This window comes from Cygnus olor, chromosome 1 (assembly GCF_009769625.2).
Source record: "Cygnus olor isolate bCygOlo1 chromosome 1, bCygOlo1.pri.v2, whole genome shotgun sequence".
NCBI lineage: Eukaryota > Metazoa > Chordata > Aves > Anseriformes > Anatidae > Cygnus > Cygnus olor.
Window position 1 is genome coordinate 9,456,965 of NC_049169.1, and position 27,066 is coordinate 9,484,030.

General features: G+C 34.5%; 1 protein-coding gene across 5 annotated transcripts in view; it reads left to right on the forward strand.

Moving 5' to 3' along the window:
• Positions 1-26,491, forward strand: part of SEMA3A (semaphorin 3A) — a 331,651-nt gene extending 305,160 nt beyond the window's left edge. For all 5 annotated transcript variants that reach the window (XM_040548218.1, XM_040548227.1, XM_040548247.1 and 2 more), the window contains 6 exons: positions 2,187-2,278; positions 5,104-5,145; positions 10,802-10,959; positions 14,923-14,990; positions 20,307-20,449; positions 22,125-26,491. In XM_040548218.1, coding sequence (XP_040404152.1) covers positions 2,187-2,278; positions 5,104-5,145; positions 10,802-10,959; positions 14,923-14,990; positions 20,307-20,449; positions 22,125-22,580 — 959 coding nt within the window. In that variant the 3' untranslated portion in view covers positions 22,581-26,491. The remainder of the gene's footprint in view (positions 1-2,186; positions 2,279-5,103; positions 5,146-10,801; positions 10,960-14,922; positions 14,991-20,306; positions 20,450-22,124) is intronic.
• Positions 26,492-27,066: the final 575 nt, after the last annotated feature.

A 27,066-nucleotide genomic window follows, 5' to 3' on the forward strand; every position in this document is an offset into this window, starting at 1 on the left:
GTGTCTGATGTTTGGGATCGTTTGGCACAGTCAAGGTACATCCGTCAGTAAAGCAAATTAATAACAGTAATCTTATCTTACTCGGCAGAGCCTATTGATCCTAAAGGAGAAGCCTGATTCCATTTGTGTGAAATTGTTTGAAACACTACTCTGTAAAACCTAATCTAGAACTGAGATAAAGCTCCACTTTGGTACCTGTGGCCTGACCAGAGTAGCCATAGTGATTTACACAGTGATTGTTTTTGACCTCAGAGGCTTTCTCTGGCATCAAGTGATAGTAATTGTTGCAAAATTCAATTAAAACACAGACTTCTTTTTGAAACATTTTGTTGGGAGCTGATGTCTACTCAGTGCCCCACTCAGGTTCACAATATCAGTTGTGTTGTTTCTTCAAAAATGCCCCTATATTTCTGGAATATGGAATTTGATGGACTGTGACTGAGGACAGACATAGCCCAACTCAGAATACAACCATGACAAATTACTGCACTGCACTGTTATATTTGTTAGATCACAGTTCTCTCTTTTACCCGTTCAATTTTTTTTCCTCAAAACCACAGTCATCAAATTATCAAGATAATTAAGGAAATGAACTCATCCATTATATTACAAATATAACTAATGCTAAATTATCTGTTGTTCTGCATTAATTTGTTGTAGATTTTTCTTCTTGTTTTAAAGTTCATATTACATTTGTTCTGTAGTGTTCTCACTGCTTCAAATATATTCATTTTGTAGTAGTAACCATAATGAAAACCACTTCCAGAAACAACTTATCTAGTATCTTTTCTAGCTTAATTTGTACATGTAGCTACCTAAATAAGGCTATATATATATATATATATTAATTTAGAAAGAACTGTTTTCTTTTCTTTTAAAACAAAAACTATGAATTTGTGACTAATGAAACAAAACAGTGATGCAGATATTTTGTAGGAAAAGAAAATCTTTTCTAAACTTCCAAAAATGTAAAATTTCATATAAAGAAGTTGAAATACCAGAATTTTCTCACTAGATCATTTGCTTTTAAGATGCTTAACTTATAAAAATAACATTTTCACACTATGAAATGTGTTTCAGTTTCACCTGTATTTTTCAGTTTTGAAATGATGAGTTGTCATCTTTTTTATTAGAAGTTTCAACATATATATATACTAAAATCATATTTTGACTTTGTGTTTTTATAGTTTAATGCTTGTTTTAAGAATGCTGATCTTTATAGTTCTGTTACTTTGAGAATATTATCCATTTTAAAATGCCTTGTATTTTCATAAACTATTAATAATATAGAATACAGAACATGAAATGTCCTTAGGGATGTAGTTGTTATTCCTATATTTACATGGTACTATATTTTACTGGTTAAAAAGAAAAGTCACATCCAGAGTTATTGCCATTTCAGAGTCTGCAGTGATTAAATGATTTTTTTCCCCCTGATTTCTGGGAATTTCAAGTCTTGGCCTTGTGCACATTAAAGCCACTTGCAACCCCCTTCCCATCCCAAGAATGTAAATGGATATAGTGCTAAAATACTGGCACACATCTATTGCTAAAACGGAAGATACAAGTTGATTGCTTTTTATCCCTCAGTGAAGTATCTAAAATACACAGAGATGCCTTAAGGGGCTTTTATATCTTAGGTACTTTGTTTGACACAGGGAAGATCATACGTACTTAAGAGATCTAACAGCTTCATCTATCTAGCAACGTTTGTCCAGATGTTTTTATATCCATACTGAGCTTTCTGACAGCATCTTCACTTGCATTTTAAGAATGACAAACATCACATTTCAAAATGGACAATAAAACATGGCTGAGTAAATTTACTGCATTTCCTTCCTCAATTAAGTGACTGAAACATCTGTCATTTTATACTGTCATTTAAATAGTATTTCAGTCCTGCTCATTCTTTAATAGTTAACGTAGTATTTCTCTTCTTGTTGCTTTTGTTGAATTTTGATATTAAAAAAAAAAAATACCCTACTGAAATTCATTTTTGTATTATTATTATTATTTTTTGATAGCAGTTAGTATGTGAAACAAAAGTGCACTGATATGTGGCTTGACAATCTTTATACTTGAAATAATTACATACAAGAGCCTATGACTACTCTGATACAGAAGTAGGCTTCTTAGGCACCTGAAAACTTTTTTCCTTTTTTTTTTTTTTTTTTTCCCTTTTCAAGATATTGGAACAGTTCTTAAAGTGGTTTCAATTCCTAAGGAGAGTTGGCACGAATTAGAGGAAGTCTTGCTGGAAGAAATGACAGTCTTTCGGGTAAGTGCAGCTAAATTTCAAGTGTCAGGTTGTAGATTTCTCTGTGGACTACTGCAAACTGAACTTCTTGCAATCTAGCCAAGGAATAGCCTGGCATACCCCTCTAATTAGCTTGTCATTTACAAACCCAGACACTAGTCAAAATAAACCTTGAAACTTTCAGTGCTAGCTGGAGGTTAATGATAAAAAAAAAAAAAAAAAAAAGGAAAAAAGGTTATTCTAGCCTCTTGTTTTGTGGCTTAAAATGTAAATGAGTATCTATGAATCTTAGCGACATTACATGCTGTACTTAGATAAGTATATGTGCAAGTTTGGCAATAATGCCTGTCTCTTTTGTCTCTTTTCTCCCACAGAGATACACAATACAAGAATTGTGTAGATGTCTAAACTCTTAACGCTATTTAGATTATCGCATAACATAACTCTTACGAAAAACATTGAGCTGCACAGTTTTCTTATGCTTAATAATCTCAGAAACAAAGAAAGTGTTCATGTTTTCAAAGGTGACTTGAGAGCCTTGTTTTCAGCATTTGACACACGACACCATGAACACTCCCTAATTGTTAACACTTTTCATGAAAATCAATCTCTTCTAGTTTTTCTGTCTGGGCCACCTAAAAAAATACAGCATCCTTATAGGCACTCCCACTAGTAGAAGCCAAGTAAACCTTTCAAACACTTTCCAGACAGAACCCAGGGCTGTCTCATATTTTGTACACAACAACAAATCACTTACTTTTTGTCTGTGCTGTTTTATGGCACTATTTAACATGCCACAGACTTTTGAGGGGCTGTTACCTGTCCGGGAGAACCAAGTTCATGTGATGGCATGAAGATGATGTGTGCATGGTGGGCAAGTCCTTATCACATGGTGTCCCTGCAGATGTTCTGCCAAAGGCAGAACAGAGACCACTGTTTTGAGCCCTGAAAAATGGATGTCTTTGTTTTTAAAATCCACTTTTTTTTTCCCACCTCGAGGGCGTTTTTTTTTCTTTTTTCTTTTTACCCCCTTTTTTTTCTTGCCCCCCTTTTTCTTTTTCTTTCAACTGAAAATAAAGTAGAAACTATGAGAAGAAAATGAAGCAAGTAATTTGTGGTTCCCAGCTTTTTGTCTTTCTTATACATGTAAAAGTCATTACATTAATGCAGGGTAATTTGGCAATTGTTGGTAATGTACAAGTCTCTTCCCTAAATCAAGTAGAAAGTGCCAAGCTAAAGGAGATCAGAGAAATATAAAAGTGAACGAAAGGAAATAAATTGAATGAAAGTATTTTTCAAAAAGACTTTACAGAAGTGCTATGGAAAATAGCAAATTTAAATTTAGTATTTTATTTTATGTATGTATTTATTCATTACACAAAGAGATTTTGGTGTTCTGATTTACTTGAAAGCTCATTTATCTCCTTCGGCATACATTTAAGACTTAAAGAGGGCATTAACATACTGCAGTCTAATAAGCAGAATTTGTATGCATAGGATATGTATCTTTCAATATATTTCGAAATACATTTGCTATAGTTTTTAAGTATACCTTAAGTGCATCAAAAAGAATGTATTTTGTTGCTTAAACAGCAATGTCCTGAATAAAATGCTTTTCATTTATAATTCCACCAAACTGAAAGACTTGCATATCTTTTACATTGATAACAAATGTCTCTTTTAACCCCATTTGTGCAATATTTCTCTGAACAGCTGAGCAAACAAACCAATGAGTTCAATTTTCTTTCAAATGTTACACTTTATTGATGCTTTCTAATATAAGATATATTAACCCATTTGGAAATGCAGGTCCACATGCTTAACATCCACTGACCCATATCAAATTCTCTCAGGATAAGCAAGTTGAAAGCTACACAAGTGTGAAAGCTTAATAAGTACTTTATTATTTTACATAACCAAAAGCATGATGCATGAGATCATTAGTAAATTTTCAGATGGAATCAAGTGCATACAGAACTGACTTGCAGACTTTGTAACAAATTGATGCCATTTTTACTCTCTGGAGAAAATCCATTCAAGCAGCTGGGCCTAAAACATATAACTAATATACTTTTAATCAGATCTAAATATACTTACTCTATTAAATATTTGCTATAGTCTGTTATATAAGAAAGTAGATAGTGGTCTGATACAGATAAATGTATTTAAGAGTAGATACAGCCAAGAGAGGAGTAACTCTCCTAGCGACCCGTTTGGTTGATTAAATAATGAATATTCCAGCATGGGAAACAAACAAACAAACAAACAAATAAACAAAACTTCTTGTCTGTTTTCATTCTGAATTCTGTAAATATGAATAACTTTTTTTTTTTTCATGTGAATAGTGCAGCGCAGTCAACAAGATTATGCTTGTGATTATGGTTTGTTCTTACAAGAAAAGATTTTGCAGACATGTTTTTTCACATTTATATGGTTAAAAAGTATTATTTATTTCAGTGTTATAATCTTTAATATGTAGTATCTACATATTTTGTTTTAGACATTATTATTTTTATATTTTCTGGGAGGTTATTTAAATGCAGCTTTAATATTAAAAGATTAATTTAATTTCAAAATGTGAAACTAGTAACAAAGTAATCACTTTGAAACTGTAACAGTGACGTGAAATGATATGTCTACAATCAACATAACATCAGAGAGATATGTGCACACATTCTAATTCACTTATAACTAGAAAATATTCCACTGCAAAAGACAGCAAGAAGGACCATTACTAAAGAATGTCTAGTTTAATTTCAGGTTTTCTAAGTTAGGCAAATAGTGTTCTACCAGAACTTCTGTATTTATAGAGCTCATTTTATATTTTAACTCTTTTCCCCTCCTAGGAACCTACTGTTATTTCAGCAATGAAGATTTCCACAAAACAGGTACTATATGCACAAACTTTAAATCACTTTTAAATATTTATTGGCCTCTGTCTTTTAGAGACAGTAACTTGGCAGTCAGTAGGGACATATTAATTACAGCAGCAGCACCCCATCCCTTTACATAAACATCAGTAGTTTCTCAGGAAAATGTGACATGCAAAGGTGAAAGGAAAATCCTAGTTTGTGGTACTTACTGGTAAGGTGGAAACTAAACACAAACTAACCAGCTGGAGGATCTCAAGAAAAAATTCCACATATTGAACCTCATGACAGAGAAACTGTTCTAAAGGAGTCCCCAAACTTGTTCCCTTGCTTTAATGGAACCAGTTCTACTCTGTAGCATTGGTAGCAAATTCTACCAAAGCCAATGTTATAAATGGAAATTCAATTTACATGACAGAGATCCCTGGCTCTAGTTAGGCATGGAAGTAATGTTGGAAGAAAGTATCACCAGAAGAGATTATTACCAGAACCACTTCTGATCCCACCAGAAAAGAGGTAGTAGAATATGAAGAAGCCCTAGGATGAACAAAGTGCAGAATGGTCTCTGTGAAGAGACACAAAATAAATGAAGACTTCTCAGTCTCTAAAATGGTGCAGTCTACAAACAGGCAGGGACATGATGCTAAGGACGATACAGCATGGTAAAATCATGAGTTGCACGGTGTTTCTTTCCCCCAGAGGCTAATCAGACAGCTATGTAAAATATGCAAAAGAAGATACCTTTTGACCCAACACACTCTGTGGAAATGACCATGGCACACAGTTTTGCAAACCCTTTGGTGGCTGTGAAAAGGAATTAGAACCACTGATGGGAGAATGTACCAAGGAGCAGTGAGGATAACGATGTTGTTTCTGCATCAGAAAGCCCTTAAGATACTGATCATTGCAGACTGTGGGAGTGTACTGGGGCAACTTAGTCTACTTAAACTAGATATGCATTGTTTCAGTTCAAAATAAATAAGTATATAAATAAATAAATGTTCTGTAAATACCAGCGACTTGTTCACACTCATTAATTTTTCCATGAATATCATTCTCAGTAAAAAGGAGATTTGGTATTACTTGCAGGTTTAGGTGCACTGAAAGATGTATGTATTCTAAATAAGATTTAGTTAATTTATCTCTCTGTTCACTATTAAACAGAAGTTGAATTCACTGTATGTAGGAAAGTTGTCTGAAAGCATTTGTGTATTTGACAGAAAACGTTTTGTTTGGGGCCACTTTTCTGACATAGTTTATCACCTAAAACAACAAAAATGGCAGGACAAAAAAAAAAAAAAAAGTGCTATTGAATACTGAGATATTTAAAAACAAACCTGTCAAGTTGTATATACGTTCACCTCATACCAAAATGTTCTGCTTTGGATTATTTTTATAAGTACATTCCCTTAAAGCAGCCAATCATATTTGATAATGGGACATGTATTTTAGTACAATCTCTTCTTCAAAGAGTCTTTAGTTATTCAGGAGAGATTATGATTTTCCCTGAGTCTTTTGAAAACAAATGTACACTACTAAAATTGTCTAAACCTAAAAAAGAACATAAAACACAAGTTAATCAGGCACAGTTAAGCTCATGAAAAATCAACCAGCCTCAGGATAAAATGACAGAATTATGATACAGTATGACAAGCTTTTGGCAATGTGCCTCTGTATCAAATAAGTATTTGGCAGCATGTTTTCATTTTATATTAGGTTTTCAAAATACTGTAGTTTTACAATTCAAACACTTTACTCGTTGTGTTCTGATAATCACAGTGTTTTTCATATAAACAGCACTATAACTTCATGCATTGTAGAAAGCAGAAGCATGAAATGCAAACAGTAAAAACAACAGGTCCTATTGAATACTTTTAAGGACACCACTTTATTTTATTTTCTTCACTAACGATTCTTTTATCTTACTATAAAAGCATGGTACATGGAGTTTCTTCTTATTTTTGAATTTCTTACTATGCTAGATGTTTGAAGCTACCTCTTTTGCTGTCACACCAATATGATATGTTACGCCTGATCCTTCTAGCTAGAGAACAAAATCTACAAATTCCTCAGAAACAGAGTTTAGATAAAGATTTAAATGATATAAAACTTTAAGGCTTTCATGCCTCTCTATATAAATATAAATTTGGCCCTCGAGAGAGAGTGACTTTTAGTAAGGAAATTCAGCCTTTATGTGCAGATTTAGACTGTCGTTATACAGTCTTTCTCAGCTCTTCTGTCTTTAACTCACAGGAATTATATTTACATTTTCTCACTGAAGCTACATATTCCTTCTAAGAGCATCCTTAATGTAGCATTATTACTTGAGTGACTTATGCATAGTTAACAGTAGACACATACTTTAAGAAAACAGCGTCCTAGAGTCACTATAATACCCTGCAGCCATCTAAGTTCATAGTTCTGTGTGAGCCAGGCTTCCAGTGAGCCCCTGACTTCACTTGGCCCTGAGTCTGTCTGGTGGGACTCTATATTTCCTCTTGAATAAAAAATGTGGAAGCAGGCCAAAAAGTCAGGCCTGACTTCCAATAAAAGGTGATTTTTTTTGTAGAGCAAACTCCCATCTTTTCCTCAGGGTCAGGTTTATGATTCTCTGCTTCAAAAAGCCCTTAAGATGGAAAAAAAAAAAAAAAAAAAGAGAACCTTGGTTGATATAGTCCATCTCCTCGTCTGGTTAACTGCTACAAATAGCTTTTGTTTCTCCTCCATAACATATTCAATCGAAGACAAGGCAGAGATTTTCAAAAAGACCTTAATGACTGCCTATACATCCTACTTCCCACAATGTATTGAATCTTAATCAGAGATCCCCAATTCTGTCCATAGAGAGCATATGCGAAGGAAGGACCTATCCAAAATGTATCTGTCACTTAAGCAATCTCCTGAACTCTTCTGGGTCAGAGAGTCACCTTTTAAGATGTAAAATGAAATTCAATGTGATTTGAGTCTCCTGCTCCTTAAACCTCATTTTTAAAATTCTGCCTAAGTTCTTCTTTTTGACATTCAATTTTTTAATTTTTTTAAATTATTATTATTTTTTCTTTTTTCATTGCAAATACAAAATTCTCAGCTATCTCTTCCTCCAAATGCTAGGGAAAGATTGCTTTTTGGCAAGCACAATACGGCAGAGAAATCATTGGACTGCTTAAAATGTTAGTCTCCCCAGCTTCTCTGGAGTAATGATACTTCTGCAAGGATTTTTAGAGGATTTTTTTTTTTTAATTATTTCTCTCTAGTTTGATCTGTTAATCAGATGATTTATTAAATTAAAAACCACTTGGGAGACACTTTTTGCCCAAAAAGCAGTTTGTCTGTGTATGGCAAAGTCAGACCATTGATGCAAAACATTCTATTACTACTTTCTGAATTTCATACTGCCTGGATTTATATATTATTAGTGTCCAGAATAATGATCACCAGCTGGAGTCTAAAACTATGATCAGAAGAGCAGCAAACAGGGCAGCAGCCTTCAGGCTGTGCAGCACCTAAAACACATGCTATAGTTCAGTGACTGAACTTTATGAACTTACTTACACGGAGTAGAGACTTTAAGTAACCCTATTTTGGCCTCTTTTTTTTTTTTTTTTTTTTTTTTTTTCTTGTGTGTTTCTGGTGATTCTCTAATTCTAAAGACATTTATTAGAAATTAGAGAGGGCTTTTTGACAAAATGAAATTGGTTACAGGGGTATGTAGGAAACCATTACACCATACTTCTTTATTTTCCCATATGCATTCTCTGGGTTCATTTTTGTATTGGCTGCACCACACATTGCTACACACACACACATATATATACACACACATACATGTTAATGCCTCAATTACATAGGACCCAGATCAATACCATCTGGACATTTAAGATACTTAAGCGAAGCTCTAATTTGACCTATGCTGCCTCTATAATCAGTAAAGAGAAAAGGCATCCCTTGAGAAATAATTAGGTCACCTATGATTTGAATTGCTGCTCTTTTTACTGCAGAATGTACCCCTAAGCTGGGAACTTCATTAAGTGGCTTAAGTTAGAGAAAATCAGCCCATCATGTCTGTTGCCTGTCATCTGCTGCTCAAGGATACACTAGCTGGGAACTGTTACATACAGTGAAGGCTTTGTGGAGAGATCTGCGTGGTCAGAGATTGTTGCCCAGAAGAACGTGGTTTTGCAGCTCAGCTATGGCACTACAGTAGATGGAAGCAGCTGCTTAAATAGGGCTTAGTTTTAAATTTACCAGTGAATTTTCTTTTGGATATTTTTCCTTGACATATTTTCCTTGAAAAACTACTGATGTTTACATGAAGGCAAGGGATGTTTCTGTAATAGTTCATAAGTCTGTAAAAACTGCCAAACTGCTGTCTCTCTCAAAGAATTTAACACCTTTTTTGAACGCTTTCAGTTTTTCTGTCTCCTGGTATCCTGTGCTCATCATTTCCAGTAGATAGGTAATCTCAGCCACCTTCCATCCCTGAATTTCCTGGAATTGGTACCTCTGGGACATCACAATGCAGGAGATAAAGAATTTTGATGTTTCTTGAAAACCTATTTTTTTACACCAGCAAGATATATTTTCTAAGACAGAAAAAATGAATACAAATATGCATTTTCTTGGTGGGATTGGTTGGAGTGATACCTTCAAAAGAGAAGAATTAATTGCTCCACCATGGGTGCTGGACAGCTTTTGATAGAAAAGTGTCAGTGTTTTCAAAACAGAAGGATTACACCATTTTATTTTTATGTATCTATTTATTTTGTTTCATCCTAGTTTAGTATCTCAGAATTAAGTGTATTTGCTTACTACACTCATATTTATTCACTTTGTGAATTAGTGTTAAGCTGAAATACGTCTGTACTTTCATATGGGATTAGTAGTTCAGTTTCCTCATGCCTCTCTTGGGACCAGCCTCCTGAATGGGTCACCTGAATTTGATATCAAAGAGCAAACCGAGAGAGACAAGATATTCTGTTGTGATGCACTACAAATGGTACCTCATTTTGTTTGCATCACTTTTTTCCTTTGCAACTCCTCTCTACCTTTGAACTCCATCTTTCATTCAACACTGTTTTTTATCCAAAATAAAGTATGCCATCTTCCCTCATTAAATATATGTTTTAATGAAAGTGTGTGACCTGCAGAAAAGAGTATGAAGCACCAGAATTACTAGACATGCAAAGAAGTGCATGCATGGCAGTACTTCCAAGCTGAAATATCTCAGCATCTGTCTGAAATAATTTACTTTAGAATTCCCCCCACACATACACAAATCTAAGTGATATATAGGAAATGGAAGTGAAAGCTGCCTATTTATGTATTTATTTATTTTAAAAATGGAAACCACAATAATATTCTTCATTGTTTTCTGTCACTGATTGTAGCACTATCCAGTAAGGGGATCTGAATACAAGGAAAGAAAAAGAAAAAAATACAATATTATTTTTTCTTGTTAGAGAAGCCACTGAGAGTTTCATTTAAAAAATCAAAGTCATTCCTATTTGTTTTTTTTAACCAGAGGACAATTCTCATTCCTTTAATGTACATCAGGATCTCAATCCCTTATTGCATTTGTTATTTTACAGTAAATATTTTAGGCTTTCCTAGCAAAAACCTGGTAATTTGCAATTTTATTTATTTATTTATTTATTTATTTTTACTTTTGTTACAGCAACAGCTCTACATTGGCTCTGCCACTGGAGTTTCACAGCTTCCTTTACACCGCTGTGATGTGTATGGAAAAGCATGTGCTGAGTGTTGCCTCGCGAGAGACCCTTACTGTGCCTGGGATGGTTCATCTTGCTCACGTTACTTCCCCACTGCTAAGAGGTAGGGACAGTTTCAGATGTCTGCATGGTTTGCTATTTGTTTTAACTGATGATCTCAATATGACCAGAGGGCTTTGGAGATTTTTCATGGGATGGTTAAGTGGAGTCTTTTCTATTCCAAAGAAAATATAATTGTGGGAGCTACGAGCAATATGAAGTCTTGGTTGATTTAAAGTGAACACTGCTACTTCTTTGGTTGGCGTAAAAACTGTTGTAAAAAAACATTCAGAGAAGTATTGTTTCTGAAATGTATTTGTAACTTTTTATTCAGTAATAAACAGGAAAAAAAATGATTTTCTGTAACATAAGGAGGGGTGTTGATATTAAAAATAAAAAAAACTACTCAACCAACTATATAATCCTACATTTTCATAAATTTTAATTCAAAGAAAATATTTCTAATGTGTTTTGAACATTAATGGGAAGTTATTATTTAGTGATATATAACATTATTATTATTCTAAAGTATAAGTTATATGTGTTGATGTATGTCTAAATGCTCCCAGATCAGAACAACTGTTATTTTACTTTCACTCTGCACTGATGTTGAAGGCTTTGCAATGTAAAGGTTAAGGGAAAACAGACTCTGCAAGTAAAAAACAGCATTTTTATAAGAATTTACAAGTCCTAGTTTCTTGTTCTGAAGATTTAAAATCATATTTTCTTTGCCTTCCTTTGTTTCTAGAATTCTTTCCCTTAAAACATACAGTTACTGAACTGCTGTTAGTTACTGAAGTAGAAATTAGGAATAACTGAATTGATAACCACTTGCAAATAAGAACACACACTGGCGTAGTGTTGAGATTCCCATGATAAATTGGCTAAGCCAAAGATGAAAACATGTTAACATTAAGAAACAAGGAATACAAGGATTTATACATGTAAGGACCCTTTATATATATCTTAAAATTAATGTTAACAAATACCTAGTTGGGAGTTTCAGGATTCAAAATTCCAGATTTGAATTGGTTGTTTTAGGAGATGAAATGTAGTATGGGGTGGGAAGTAACATTTGTGTCACAGACTTTTCAGATGGAGAGGATTAAAGTTTCAAGGTTTGCATTACAGTGCATCCTAAACAACTACTGATGATAGAAGAAAAAGCTGCTTATGGAATGAACATCAGGTTCTATTTTTGCACCAGGAAGCAGAGTTAATATGAGACTTTTTTTTTTTCTGAAATTCTTTAGAAAATAATTAAAAAGGAGAAACAGAACCCATCCCAAATGAAGAGCTGGTCAAGTTTTCTCAGCTGCACAGGCTAATTTCAAATTTGTGGTGGGAACACAGCAGTAAGAGGAAGAGGAGGAGGAAAGCAAGGAGAGGGGCCAGTGAGGTTTTCAAAGGGAGTCTGAGAGATTGAATTGATCTGAAAGTTTTAAGGGTTAGAAATCAGTGTGGTTGAGTACTGTTTCTGAATCGAAGGAGATTTTAGTAAGGTCTAATCACTGGATAATCCTTCTCTGCTACCTCTCAACTATTCTCTGTCCCTGAAACTCATGCTTTCTCTGCATTCCCTAATATCCATTCTTACTCTCTGCCCACTCAAGATTCACAAATCACCTAGTCATATAATTCATCTGCTTACACAGAGAGAAAAAATAGGGCTTTTCATTTTTTCCTTATCCGTCTCTTCAATTTATTCTCTTAAATAGCAGACTGAACTCGCCTTTGCCATCAACAGTAAAGGGAAAGACATAGCTCTTCTTACTGGGATTAAGGGGCGAGGTTAGTGAGCTACACTGGTCTGCATAGCTATAGAAAAAACTTGGGTTGCAAAACTTATGTTTCTTGAGCTCACTTCAAAATAAAAAGTAAGTTCTGGGAGACTGAGGTCCTGACAGGAGAAGCAGCTGTCCCACGCAACCTCCCCCCTTTCTCCCCTGGGAGCAGCAGCAACAGCAGAATAAAAAGTCTACTGAGGGGGAGGATCAGCTATTTACCTGGTACCTGCTGTACCCACTGCCCCAAGCCATCTTTGAATGCATCTGTGACAAAATCAGCATTGTGGAAAACAGCTTAAATGTCATCATTTTCCAAATAATGAATGTCTGCAATTTTAGGCTCCAGAAATATTGGGAAAGTGGAGTCCTGAGGCATTTGCACAGATGCTTTGCTAATAGAGCTTTTTTTATTTTTTTTTTCCTTTTTTAAAAAGGAACTTTTATGAGCCATGATTTTAATTTACTTCTCTTTCTTTGTATATTTAAGAAGCTTAAATGACAGTTCAGAGCTCCTGTACTGTGACCACTTAACTCTGCTCCATGCAGATGTGTTCTGGTTCATATTTCATAAATCATCATGTTGATAAAATACTGATATGTGCGACATTTTCCTGAGATTCTAACTAAACATCACATCCAAATTCCATTGACGGTAATATGAATCTTTCCACAGGTTTTTTCCTACAAATAGTACCCTATAAATATACTGCCTTTCAAAATTTAGGATGGAGTAATGTAATTGTATGGTTCCTTAAGTCTTGGGGATATTTTTATTTATTGGTAAACAGTACTATAAAGAGGATATCTGAAATTAGGATCAGTATATTTTTGAATCATATATCAATCAACAAAAAAATCGTTCTTATTAAAGCATGCTAAGATCTGATTCACTAGGAACATTTTTTGTGGTTTTTATTCAGAAAGACATCAAGAATGCACGTTCTCCATTTATTTTTTTAATCTTTGCCATACTTCATATACATAATTTCAGTTTTAACGTTTCAATAGTTTTCAGTTGAAAGCAAGCAAACAAACAAACAAAACTAAAATCTTTCAGCCAAGAGGAGTCAGCTGTGCAGACGATGGTGCCTCTGTGAAAACTCTTAGTATGTGCTGATGCTGGGCTCTTAGAGACTGTAAATAAGGCTAGTGAACTGAAGAGAGACGGTCTCTGTGCTGCACAACAATGGCTTTTTAAAAATGTGGGCTGTTGCCACAAGGGAGTGACCAACAGTGCTTTTTACAAGGCTACTTGACTTTTGCACATCCGTTGTTGGATGCTGTAATCTGAAATCACAGCATTGTTCAGCAGCTTAATCCTCTTTGTTCTCCTCTAATTTTGCAAGCCCTCAGGCTTTCTCTGATTCCTAAAGTAAAATGCTCACACTTGAAACACATCTTTGTTTGCCTTGTTCTTCTTTCTTTTTTAATATGAAACCCTTTTCTGTGGCTCAGCTGAATTTTCTGTCACAGCTATTTAAACAAAAATAGGAGCAGACAAAGAAAGAACAAATGCAAAATAAAATTATATTTAAAAGCTTTCTTCTGTGAAATAGAGTATTTTTAGCACAGATCTGTTTGTTTTCCAAAATCGCTAGTGGAGATAAAACTGGGGAAAGACTTCAGAATCATTTACAAATCTTCCTGTGCAAGTGTTTTATTCAGTTACTCTAAAGACAAAGCCATTTGCAATACACACATTAAATGTTTTAAACATACATTAGTCTGCAGTGGCTGAGATCATCTACTTAAATTAATTTAGATTTTGTAGAAAATACAACACTTTGACACTCTTTAAAAGCCATTCATTTTAATATGTCATTTTAACTAAAAGATGCCATGATACTTACAGTATTCTGTGCTTGCAGAAAAGCTATGTCTTCTTCATGCTTTTGGTGCATGCCCAACTTTACTGTTTATGCTTTGATACCTTATAACAGTCCCGGTATCTATGAATCAAGTCATGAATTTGTCTCTGATTAATATTACCTACAAAGTTAAAATGTATTTCATAGGCTCAGTACAAGAGACATGCATTTACCAGATCCTGAAGATTTTATCTGTAAGTGTAGAGGCTGATGAACTATGATAATGCATAGAATATAATAAGATGATTTCCTTCATCATGTTGACTAGATGCACTTGTGACTTATGTAATTATATATATATGTTCCATTTGTTGGCAAAAGCGAATGCTGACCATTGAGGTCACTAATAATTTTCAAATATAATACTTACAGACGTACTAGACGACAAGACATCCGAAATGGAGACCCTCTTACCCACTGCTCAGATCTGCAGCATCATGGTGAGTTATGGGAATGGCTAAATTACAACAAATTTGTATGAACTTACAGACTCTGCACTGCATGAGTAAAATAGGAAGCACGTGAATGGTTTGTTGGATAAATTGTCTTGAACATTTTGTACAGATGAACATAATGTATCATTGTCTCAATTTATTACAGCAGCCTGGATCAGACACTAAAGATTATTATTATTTTTTTTTTATTCCTTAGTTAACAGTTTTAATTATTATTATTATTATTATTTTCTGATTCACTTACCTTATATCATACTATCAGGCTAGGTGTATTATGTCAGAAAAGAATAATATCACCTTCAAAGCAGCAAGAAGTACATACATGTTACTTCATATAGTTTGAATGTGATGATAAACAAGCATATGATTAGCCACCTTTGCTAAATATGGAATGGCCTTTGTTGTAGGTGACACCCTAACAGCTCTTACCATCAGGATGTTCCATGTAGTAGGCCTGTCCTGTGTGCTTTCAGTATGCTTTCAGTTTTCCTTGACATCTTTTACTTTTGTTGTTTCTTTTTTTTTTTTTTTATTTTCACATACTGTATTGACCAGATCTTCCATTCTTGAATTGCTTGGCTCATGAACCTCACAGTTACTAATTTGTTGCCAAACTCTTCAAAAGATCTTCACTCAGAGAATGAAAAATGTACTTTTTGCCCTACATGAAGAGAACACTTAGGCAACACTTCCCTCTGCTGGGAAAAAGAAAAAAAAAAAAAGATTACTTGTGTTTGTGTTATATCTGTAATAACAGTTAAATTATTGGACAGATTTCTGGGATAAATAAAGTAGAGGTGGCTGTACATGGAGATACCTCAAAACCCTTATGTCCATCCAGTTCTTATACTAGCAACAATGACTAATAATCCATACATGTACTCTTGTGTCAGCTACAATTCACTACCACCATCTATCAGTAACTATTTTCTCTATCTTCCTTTTTAATTATTTGAAAATCGTAGTTAAGATTACTGTAGCTTTTCTTTTTGCTTCATCATTTTCAGACTCAGGCCAAGCTACTCAGAATAAAGGGATTGGGAAAGTTCATGAATGGACTATGATCAATATACAATTGTCACATTTTGAGAACTCATGAATGCACAATTAGATTAATTTGAATTTGACAATGTGGACTAGTAGAAAGTTCACAATTTTTCACTTAAATGATATCTAGTAATAGACATCAGATAGCAGATGAGACAACTGGCTATTGGGGCTGAGATGACATATTGGTTCCCCAATACGAAATTACATCAGGCACTACATATGGATTTTATTCCTGAAAGCAGCATGTCTTAGACATTACCTTCACCTTTTTTTATTTCTCCATCTTTAATCTACTCATGGTGAGCTAGCTACCACAGGTCCATTTTATTTTTAACACTCTCTTCCCATTGCTAGTTTTACTTTATACAACTTTAGGTCTGTTCCCTATCTTCATAGACCAGGAAAGTAATTCAAAACAATTTTTTTATTTTTTTTTTAACCTTCCCCTGGAAAACATATTTGCCTGAAAATATATATTCTGTCCAAAGAATAGAGAGTAATCTTGTGCAGTTTTTTTATGACAAAAATCATGAGAACTCAAGGTCAGGAAAAAGCTATTATATACTACTCTCGACCACAAGGAGTTTTAATACACCTTTGTCAAAATAGGTAGAGCAGTGAAGTATGAGGCAAGATATCACTTGAAAATTGTACTTAGTGGTGAAATGAAAATGGAGCGACTGGAAGAAACCAACTTACAAAAAACAAAACAAAACAAAACAAAAACACTGCAGGACTTCAGTTCTTCAGTTCCAGGTTCCTTTAAGGATGCACTGTCTAAATACCTTACACAATGAATGCTTTAGATTGCTCTAGAATTGATTTTTCACCAAATTAATTCTAACTTTTGAATCTGTAAAATTTTCCTAGATTATTTACGTATGGAAAAGTGCATCATGCAATATACAGACAGCTACATGGTCCATGAACTTTGCCAATTTATGTTATTTTTTTTCCTTGGTTATGACCAGTAGTTTCTTGGACAACACAAGTAGAATTGGGAATTTTTATAGCCAAGAATGAAAGAATGATCTACAGCAATCATTTACTACATTTCTACACATTCCTCTGCAGGAACAAAACAAATGAACAAAAAAAAAAAACAGTCTCTTAGTATACAAGTCACTTTTAAAGACATTGTGGAAATTTACCTAGATATCAGTCAGAAGCAATACTGCTTAATAAAGCTTAGTTAACTCTCTCAGTTCATTTGTGCAAATGCATAAGACATAGTATGCAGCGACAACAGAGAAAGCTGAGGATCCTCAGTTGTACATGTGTTTGGCCAGATATTAGTGTTTGAATTTAAAAACGTAATCAACTTTGTGTCAGCCAAAGAACAAATTTTCTTTAATTATTCCATACTAGTGCTATCAAGAAATTTATCAAGGTTTTTTGTTTGTTTGTTTGTTTGTATGTTTGTATTGAATAATTTGTAAGTGAGGTGGAACCTTTTCTTAGGTAAGTCATCCCAGGGAGAGCTCACAGAACTGCTCCTTGTTTGACTGTAAAATCAGATGCATTCATCTGCAAACCAATCTTGGGATAAGTACCTAACCTTTCATACTTCTTCGGTCATGTCAGAAATTACGTATTTATCAGGGTAGTAAACTGATATTGCTGTTGGATTCATTTTGGGAATTGCAGATCTCAGACAAGATTTTGGGTTGAAATTCATAACCACCTTCATGACTTCTATAGTTTTTTAATTACTCCAGCTGTTCTTCTGAACTTCCTAGTCTTTCATTCTTCTTCCTACTCTCTTCACCTTCTCCCTCAGTCCCGGAGCTGTTCTCTGGTCCTGTGATTATGCCATCACTTTGCTTTACTTTCTTGCACTCTACATACTCAGTATTATGTGAACTCTATAGACATTTTTGGACCTGTTTTCTGCTCCCTTAAATCATAGAAATTAAATTTTAAGGATTTCTTAATTCCTTCCCCTCTCACTGCATGGCTGTCGCTAAATTTTCTGGAGCTGTGAACAACTTGAAAGGGGGCTTCTGCTACCTACCATGTGATCTCAGACTTGAATGCCATGGGCAAGATCCAACAAACCACCCAGAAGTTTCAAACGGTGTCAGAGCATTCACCTTCAAGCTAACTTTCATTAAAACTGTGGTTAGTTTCTCAAATATTAAGGATATCCTAGGCATCTACTTTTTCCTGAAGAAACTCCTTTATATACTTAAAACTATGCTACTGCTCATGCACAGTAGGATCCTTGACAAAGAAATGATCCTAGGCTAAGGGGACATTTCCTACTGGCTGTCTTATATGCTGCTGCCCTGCATGTGCTGTCTGTTGTGCATCCCAGTGCAGATACGAAACTGCCTCTTGTCAACTGTATGAGTATCGCTGGCTGCCTGCTTAGTCATGTGAATTCTGTTCCTAAATCAGAGCACCTAACTTGAAACAGAAGAGAAAGGACACCTAGATCATGCTGTTGAATCTATAGAGTAGCAATGAGTAATCATCCAACCATTTCCATTTGCAATCATTATCTTTTTACTTCCAGTCGTATTCAGTTAATCTCTTCATATATTTCCAGTTCTTCACTTTTATTGACAAAAATTTGCCCAAGCTCCATCAGGCCTTTCCTCTGTACACTTGGCTACATTCTCTTCCATCTGTATTACAATTTCTTTGTTGCTTTGCTTTCTAAGTCATTCCACCATTGCTCTCCATCTTCCTGGCCTAAAGCTGTTCTGACACTCTTTATTGGGATGTGGTCTCTGAGAGATGTCATAAAAGTTGCTTCAGTTGCTCGACTATATGATACCCCGCTTACTTGCTGGAAAAGTTTATAATCCAACAGAGGAAAGCAAGCTAATCCAACAGAGGAAAGCAAGCTAATCCATCCCTATTTGTTCAACATTCATAGGCCATTTGAAGTTTTCTTACTGAGAACTGGGCAAGCACAAGTTCCTATTCTGTCCCCCATCCCTCCTCCTATCCTCCATTGCGCTGCAAGTCATTATGGAAAGACATGATTTCTGTGTCAACATAAACCAGGAGCTCAATTTTACCTTTGGCTCAGTAGTCTATCAAACAACTTGTGTTTGCTAAACTTGGCCAATATGATAAAGGCTAAGTGAAAGCAAACACATTGTGACAAGGGATTTATTTGAGAATATTTTAATTAGACATCATTTTCCTGTTAAACTGTTTCAAAAGAAGTTCCTAAAAAAAAATCCAGTACTATAGATCAAAAATGGAAAATGGAAAGAATGACAAATAATAGCAGGTAGACAGGAAACCCCATGAGATCAAAACAGCGTTAAATAGTTTACCAACCCCTTCCTCTCCATCTACTCTGTAGGATTATTGTATTCTTGTCACTTAAGACCATAACAGCATTTTAAAGAGCTAAGGTGGAGAGTTGAAATATGATGCCTCTGTGGTATTGGAGAAGAATCAAATGCCATGTAAGTCCTATAGCTATGTGATATTTCCAGCAAGTTGATGAATATCTTGAAACATTGCTGTTACAAAAGGAAGTAATTTGTTTAACTTTCTTTTTCCCCTCCCATAATGTCTGGTTTATTAACCTCATTACATTTCCATAAATTATATCAGTATGAGAGGAAATGATTAATTGAAGATTGTTTCCTCAAAAACATTATTCCTGGTCATTAACAGCTTCAGCAAACCGTACTGCCATATAATCTAAATACATTATACTACTTTTAAATAGCCTCATGTTTTATTACTTTGCTCTAAAGTATTATGATCATAGAGCCCAGGAGGCATCATTACAGGCATTCTGCAACTACACCCTGAGTTTTCTCACTGCATACAGTTGGCCATTAAAAATTCTTGTCGTGTCCTAGATGTTTTCCTTGATGAATAAAAATGAGGTTTGAACAAAATTTCCCAATGAAATTCATTAACTTCACATATTGATATATTAACAGCTGTTAGGATTTAAAATACAAAAATAAAAAACTACAAGGGTTGCTTACAAAAATAGAGGTGTTGGAGATTTTCCAAAGACATGTTGATATGGAGAAATTCATCTTTAAGAGTCTTATTATGTTGAAACACCTTAAAGGATCCCAACTTGTAAATAAACAAATTCATTTGCTAATTAAGATTTTTTTTCTTTCCTGATCATTTAAATTTATATCTCACTCCCCCTCCCCCTCCCTTCTTCCTATTTTCCTTTTTTCCTTTTTTCCCTTTTTTTCCTTTTTTTTTTTTTTTTCCTTTTTCCTATTTTCCTATTTTCCTTTTCCCCTTGCTTTACAGATAATCCAAGTGGTCAGACTGTGGAGGAAAAGATTATCTATGGAGTAGAGAATAGCAGCACTTTTCTTGAGTGCAGTCCAAAATCTCAGCGTGCCATAGTCTACTGGCAATTCCAGAAGCAAAACGATGACCGCAAAGAAGAGGTACAGTAGAAAAAAATTAAGAGATACAACTAATCTTTTCTATGAAGGTATATTTGAACCTCTGTCCTTCCCAGAATAATGTCCATCTGTACTTCAGTTTGCAGTTGTTCTCCTGGAATCTTATTATTTCTCTTGCTTCTCATCATATTCATACTCTTATCACATAAAATCCCATAAACTCCAAGAGGTTTTACTGATCTACATAAGAAAACTTTCATACTCTGTCCCTGGTTTACTCCTTGTAAAACATACTGTTTGTTGTTGTTGTTGTTGTTTGTTTGTTTGTTTCTTTGCTTTTTGTTTTGATTTTCATTCAGATATCTTAGATATACTAAAATTCCCTTTCACAGATGATCAACAAAAAGCTAGTATGCTAAGTACCACCTAAAGCATCATACACGGATTATATTGAACTTAAATATTACAAAGACCTGAAAGCTGCTTCTGAAAAAAAAAAAAAAAAAAAAAAAAGAGAGAGAGAAAGCTGACTATATTCATCTAATTATGCTGTGTAAAAGGTAGTCCAACAGAAGTGTTTCTTATGTGCTGCATGCTCTAAGACTGAACTGCAGATAATACAGACAGAATGAGGAACTGTAGTAGACCCAAGAGTATGAAAACTTGCATATCTTTTTCATCAAAAAGCAGTATTCATAGAAGCGAAAACACTCACTTTCTCTGGTTGCATTGCACTAAACTGACAGATTATTTTCCTCTTTCTCTTGTCACCAACATTCTTACATTATTACTCAGGTTCTTGAGAACCTATTACCCGGGTTCTCAAATCATCTTACTATCCAGCTAGGTCACATATGTCTTAAGAGAATAATCTACTCTGGTATGTAGAGAGATCAAGCTAGGAAACAAAAACTTGTCTGTTGCATTAAAGTATTTGGAAATATACACAAACTACACTGAAGCAAGTTTTTTAAAGCATGCTCTTAGTTACCTAAACCGATTTATATACTTTTGATTTTTGCTTTATTTGCATAAATAGTAAAATATTTAGAATTTATTCTTGGTGAAGAGAGCAACAGATGAATTTGTGCCCATTCTGTCCACAGCTCCACATGGATTCAAAAAAGGAAATTATATTTCTAGATATCAGTTCATTCATAAATATATGATATTTTGGACAGCTACTTTTTGAATATTAAAAATTTCAGATTGAATCATTATTGTTCCTTTGTAAATTCTCCACTTACCCTGAACCCCCTCCTACAAATAAAACCTTCTATAGCAGGGAACAATTGAACCTTTCCCACATATGTATTTGGGCTTAACTGAAAGGTAATAGTAAATGTGCCATCTTTAATTAAGGCAAATGAATCCATGCTGGCTCTGCTGATTAACTGTTGGCATTTTCTCTAATCTTACTGACAATTCCATCTGATTGAGCTGCTACCAGTATTTCTCAAGTATCAATAAAGACTAAAGAGTAAATTCTTCATCCTCCAAGCTCTTTTTGTACCACAAGAATAGTTTGTCCAGAGTATTTGACTCTGCCGTAACTGCAGATGACTGGCAAGGGGTATTCCATTTATGTGGGTTTTGGGCTTTTTGGCCAAATTTTACTAGCTGAAATGAACTGTACTAAGGAACTTGTAAGTTAAGAGGATAATTTTGCACATATATGAAAGATAACTACTGAAATTACCCCTTTTGTCTAATACAGATAAAAGTGGATGATCGAATGATCCAAACAGAGCAAGGCCTATTGCTACGAAGTCTTCAACGGAGAGACTCTGGTATTTATTTTTGCCATGCTGTGGAGCATGGCTTCATGCAAACTTTGCTCAAAGTGACCCTGGAAGTAATTGATACTGACCACCTGGAAGAGCTGCTCCAGAAAGAAGATGATGGTGATGCCTCCAAAACCAAGGACGCTACCAATAGCATGACACCCAGTCAAAAGATCTGGTATAGAGACTTCATGCAGTTAATCAATCATCCCAATCTCAACACAATGGATGAGTTCTGTGAGCAGGTTTGGAAAAGAGACCGCAAACAACGCCGTCAAAGGCCTGCCAATGCACAGGTGAATACAAATAAGTGGAAGCACCTACAAGAGAATAAAAAAGGTAGGAACAGGAGGACCCATGAATTTGAGAGGGCACCACGGAGTGTCTGAGCTACATTACCTCTAGGAACCTCATCCAAGTAGAAACTTGTATAGACAGATAACTGGAAAAAAAATGCAATATACATGAACTTTTTCATGGCATTATGTGGATGTTTACAAGAGTGGAAAGTTCAAACAGTTTCCACTAGGTTTAAATAAAATCTATTTCTAACTTTCCTAGTAAGTCCTTTGTCTCTGCTCTGATTCTAAGACCAGAAAGACCAGAGTATCAAGGATGAAAACTCACCTGGACCTAGCTTACTGCTCAAAGAGTTCTCCAAGTATTCAGCAGGCAGGTTTTGCTTTCTCTTTTGCCTGAGATATAGACAAAATGCTGTATTTCATGCCGTTATCTTAAAGAAAAGAAAAACAAAACCCACCTTTCATCATCAGCACTACCACTCCTAGACTTATTATAAAACTGCATGAACTCATTAAGCTGATGAACGTCTAAATACATGATTGGACACAAGGATTTGTTCTTGTTTTGTCTACCAGTTCTCCTGTTTATAAGTACTAGAAGAGGAAAAACAATACTGAATGAGATTGTGGAAATTTGAACAAGATATGGAACTTTGAACATCATCTGGAAGAACAAAAAAAGTTTGGAGTACACTGGCCTACTACTGATGACTTCTTTCAGCTTTGATCTAAAGATGTATTTTATTAAAAATATAATTTAAATGTACGATGGAAAATATGCAGCAAACATTAGCTCTTTTCTAAAATAGATTAGACTTTTTGTCTTAGAAGTATTGTACTTCCTAATTATTGATTTAGAGGAAAAAAAATAAGGACAACTTCCAATTATGAGCTGCTTTACTTTTTTGTTTGGAAAATCTTCCAGGGGAACTAGTCACACTGCAGTTAACCTCCTCCCCACTGTCTCAGTAACCTTTATGACATGTAACTTCAAAACAATTTCAAAACTAAGCTATTTTAACATGAAAGTCACTGTATCACATGGAAGTCTTCTGCATTCTTTTCTCTAAGTATGGTATTTGAAATGATTGAACTTGTGTAATACCTTACTATAGACTGAACCAATTAAGAGGAGAGTTGATTTTCAGTTGTATATTTTTTTATTATTATTATTAAAAAAAAAAAAAAGTAAATAGCATTAAAATACCCTCTACTAATTATGCTCTTGCTTTCTTGGTTCATAAATATTTGTGAATGCTAATATTTAAATAATGTGGCTCATAGACTATCATATATCCATGAGCAAAGCTCACATTCAGCTTAAGGTGTTTTGTTCCCAACTCAGTGGTAGAAACATGTCCACACTAGTGATTCCCAGTGCTCCATTCTTTCTGTGGGCCAGATCACCTAAATGCAAAGTACTAGCACTAGGCCACATATATATAACCTCAGAGCGAGCTCTCTGTTTTAAAATCAAAGGGACTATTTTATCCCTGGGTGATGTCTGCTGCAGTAGTAAATTGGTGCAGTTCAGTTTAACGTTATTTTATACTAGCAGATAATTTGGTCCTGCACTTCTGTCTTATTCTATATACAGGAGAGCAACAGGGTAAAACAGACAATGCACTTGCACCATAAGTGTCAGTTTAGGGATATAAGTAGTGGATTTATTCACCTCAGCACATATGTGCCTTTGGTCCCCAGTTCTATGGTGTCCAGTTCTTTTGAGGTCATCTTTCTCCAGCCTCCTATATTTTGCCTTGGTAGAGTCAGTAAATGGCATAATTTCAAGTAATGTCATTGCGGGGAAGATTACTAGAACAAAGTCCTTAGTTTGCTAAATGAGTTTTTATATAAAAGTGTGTCTGTATTGATGACTGATCTGTTTTGTTGTTATTCGCTCCAGATTATTTAATTTATCAATCACAACACTATTGGCCTTATCAGATACAATAGAACACAACCGCTGTGACAGCAACTCTCACAGTATGTCCCCGTCTCCTTGCTATTCACTAATTAAAATATCTTTCTGATTAGCAAAACCTTGGTTTCTTGCCTTTACAACAACTGGGTTCTCACTAAAGGCCCAATCACTTTAGACCCCTTTGAATCTTTTGCAGGGGATGAACTTGCAAGTTTTTTTGCCATTTAATTCTTTAGCATAAGTTCATTGAATAGGGCAGGACAAGTCTGTAAGGCCATGGAAAATACTTGGGAATTTAGTTTTGAAGCAAGTTTAACTATCGCTTGTGTTAAACTTGACTCTTGTGAACTTTAGGTTGCTGTTAAATTCCCATACTTTCATGATATGCTGAGTAGGGATAAATTAAAACATAGGTTCAACTATGTGCTTTCCTGTACAGAAGTATTAATTTTCAGCTCAGCCTATGATTAATTTGTGAGCCTTGTTGTCTGCTGAAGTATTTAATTGTAATCACAGAACACTCTTTAGCCTTTTGTGTAGGGCTATTATGTACCATCAAGTCATTAGAATCCTCTTTGTTACAAAAGGAAACAGTTTTAAAATGAACCTCAGAGAATTCATTGGGAAAAATATAGATTGATTTTGACAGGCCCTAAATGACTTAGTTTCCTTTTATACATATTAATGGTATTGCCATGTAACTTTTTTTTTTTTTTTTCTTTACCACGCTCGTTTTTACTGCCATTTGCTGAAAAAAAAAATAAAAATAAAAAAATCCAAACCAACCTCTTCCACCACTCCTTAAGAAAAAAACAGCTTAAATTAAGTCTGGGTTCTAAGATGTGCTTTTCTGTATAGAAAAAAAAGATAATTAATGGGAACAAAATTACAGAAGTTGCAATGTTTTTACTATGACCTATCAGTCTAATTGGATAATAGATGTGATCAGATCTTACTGACTTCAATCCAGTCCTCACTGACATGAGTAGTCTTCTTTATGTCTTTGTATTTGCTCATATAAATAAGAGGGTAGATGATCAAGTCAGCAGCAGAAATTGATGTTTTTCACATTCATATTATGGTCAAATTAAAACAACATTTAATATTACTGTGAAATGAACTATTTTTTTTTTTCAAAGAAAATAGGCCGTAATAAATTCATGGATAGAAAGATGCCCTGCAGCTTCAATAAAAATCATACCCCCACTTGTGTCATATTTTTTTAACACACCATAAGGATTAAAAATAAAGGTAAAAACAGCATTTCTGTAAATCATCAATAAAACCCTCTAAACTCCTAGTTACAGACTTTAGAAAAAGTAAGAAGTTGTGTTTATGCTGGAGAGAAATAAAAAGTTTCATTTATAACCATAAAAAAATGTTTTGTTTTAAGATATCCATTTGAATGGAAGAAAAATACGTTGAATCTTATTCTTACTCATGTACACTGCACTTGCATGGATCACTGAAGATGGGAATTTGTTCAATGTCTCCTAAAAACTGTGTGATGATTATGTTAAACTATAACATCAAACTGAGAAAATGTGCATCTTTGCAGAACAGAGTTAAATCTTAATGACCCAATAAAGTCACTATGTAAAAAAAATAAAAATAAAAAAAATTTAAATTAAATGCATGTGAATGCGCATTTACTGATCCTTTTTATGTATTATTTAGTGAATATCAATGGTATGTGTTTAATAGTTCAGTTTTTGCTACCTACACATTAGCCAAAAGAGATGTAAATATTTTTGACTAGATAAGGAGGTACAGTGTAAAGTACTGTTATCTAGAGGTACTCCATTTTGGTGTGTTCAGCATAATACTAAAATGCAAGATTTTGTCACACAGGTGATAAGATAGTTTATTTGCTATATCAGTGCCAAAGTTATGTGCTTATTCTTTAAGCACATTCCTTACTGGATAGTAAATAACTCTAATTCTATATCTATCACTTCAATTCAGATGGGAACTAGAAAACTGGAGAGGAAAAATGTAATGAAACTGCTGCTGTAAATTATTTCTTTTAGCATGTATTCAGTTGTTGAATAAACATTTCTTCCAAATATTTGAAGTTCACTGTCTTAACTATTTATATGGAAATGTGCCCTGTAACCTTCATGAATGTATGGAGTGTATTGCTGCCAATATAATGCTATCAGCGTATATAAGTTCTGTTTACTAAGCCAGAAGGGCTGTTATTTTTATTAATGGTGTTTATTGTTTCTTTATGAAGAGTACAAACTAGTAAGGCTTGAAATGGAACCCTCAAACTTATCTTCAGCATATCATTTGACACAGCCTCATGGACTTGTGCAGGTAAAGCTGCACATGCACATAAGCAACCCACTCTGCCCATGAACAAAACTAAGTCAGCCTGGAAGTGATGCAGAAATTAGCAAGTTGATATGCTTGATGAAATCTACTCTGTGCCATTCAAATGGCTTAGTACAGCTATACTGCTTCCTCTTGGAAACTGGCTTGCATAGACAGCAAGTAAAATAAATCAGTTTCTGTCTGTTATCAACATACCCTTGTATTAGGCAAATTTAGTAGCTGTCTGGAAGTGCCTAAGGGCTTTATCTAAAAGTAGAATGGCATAGCATTAAGCATTGTGCAAACAGGTAATGAGATGAATTCCACCCTGGA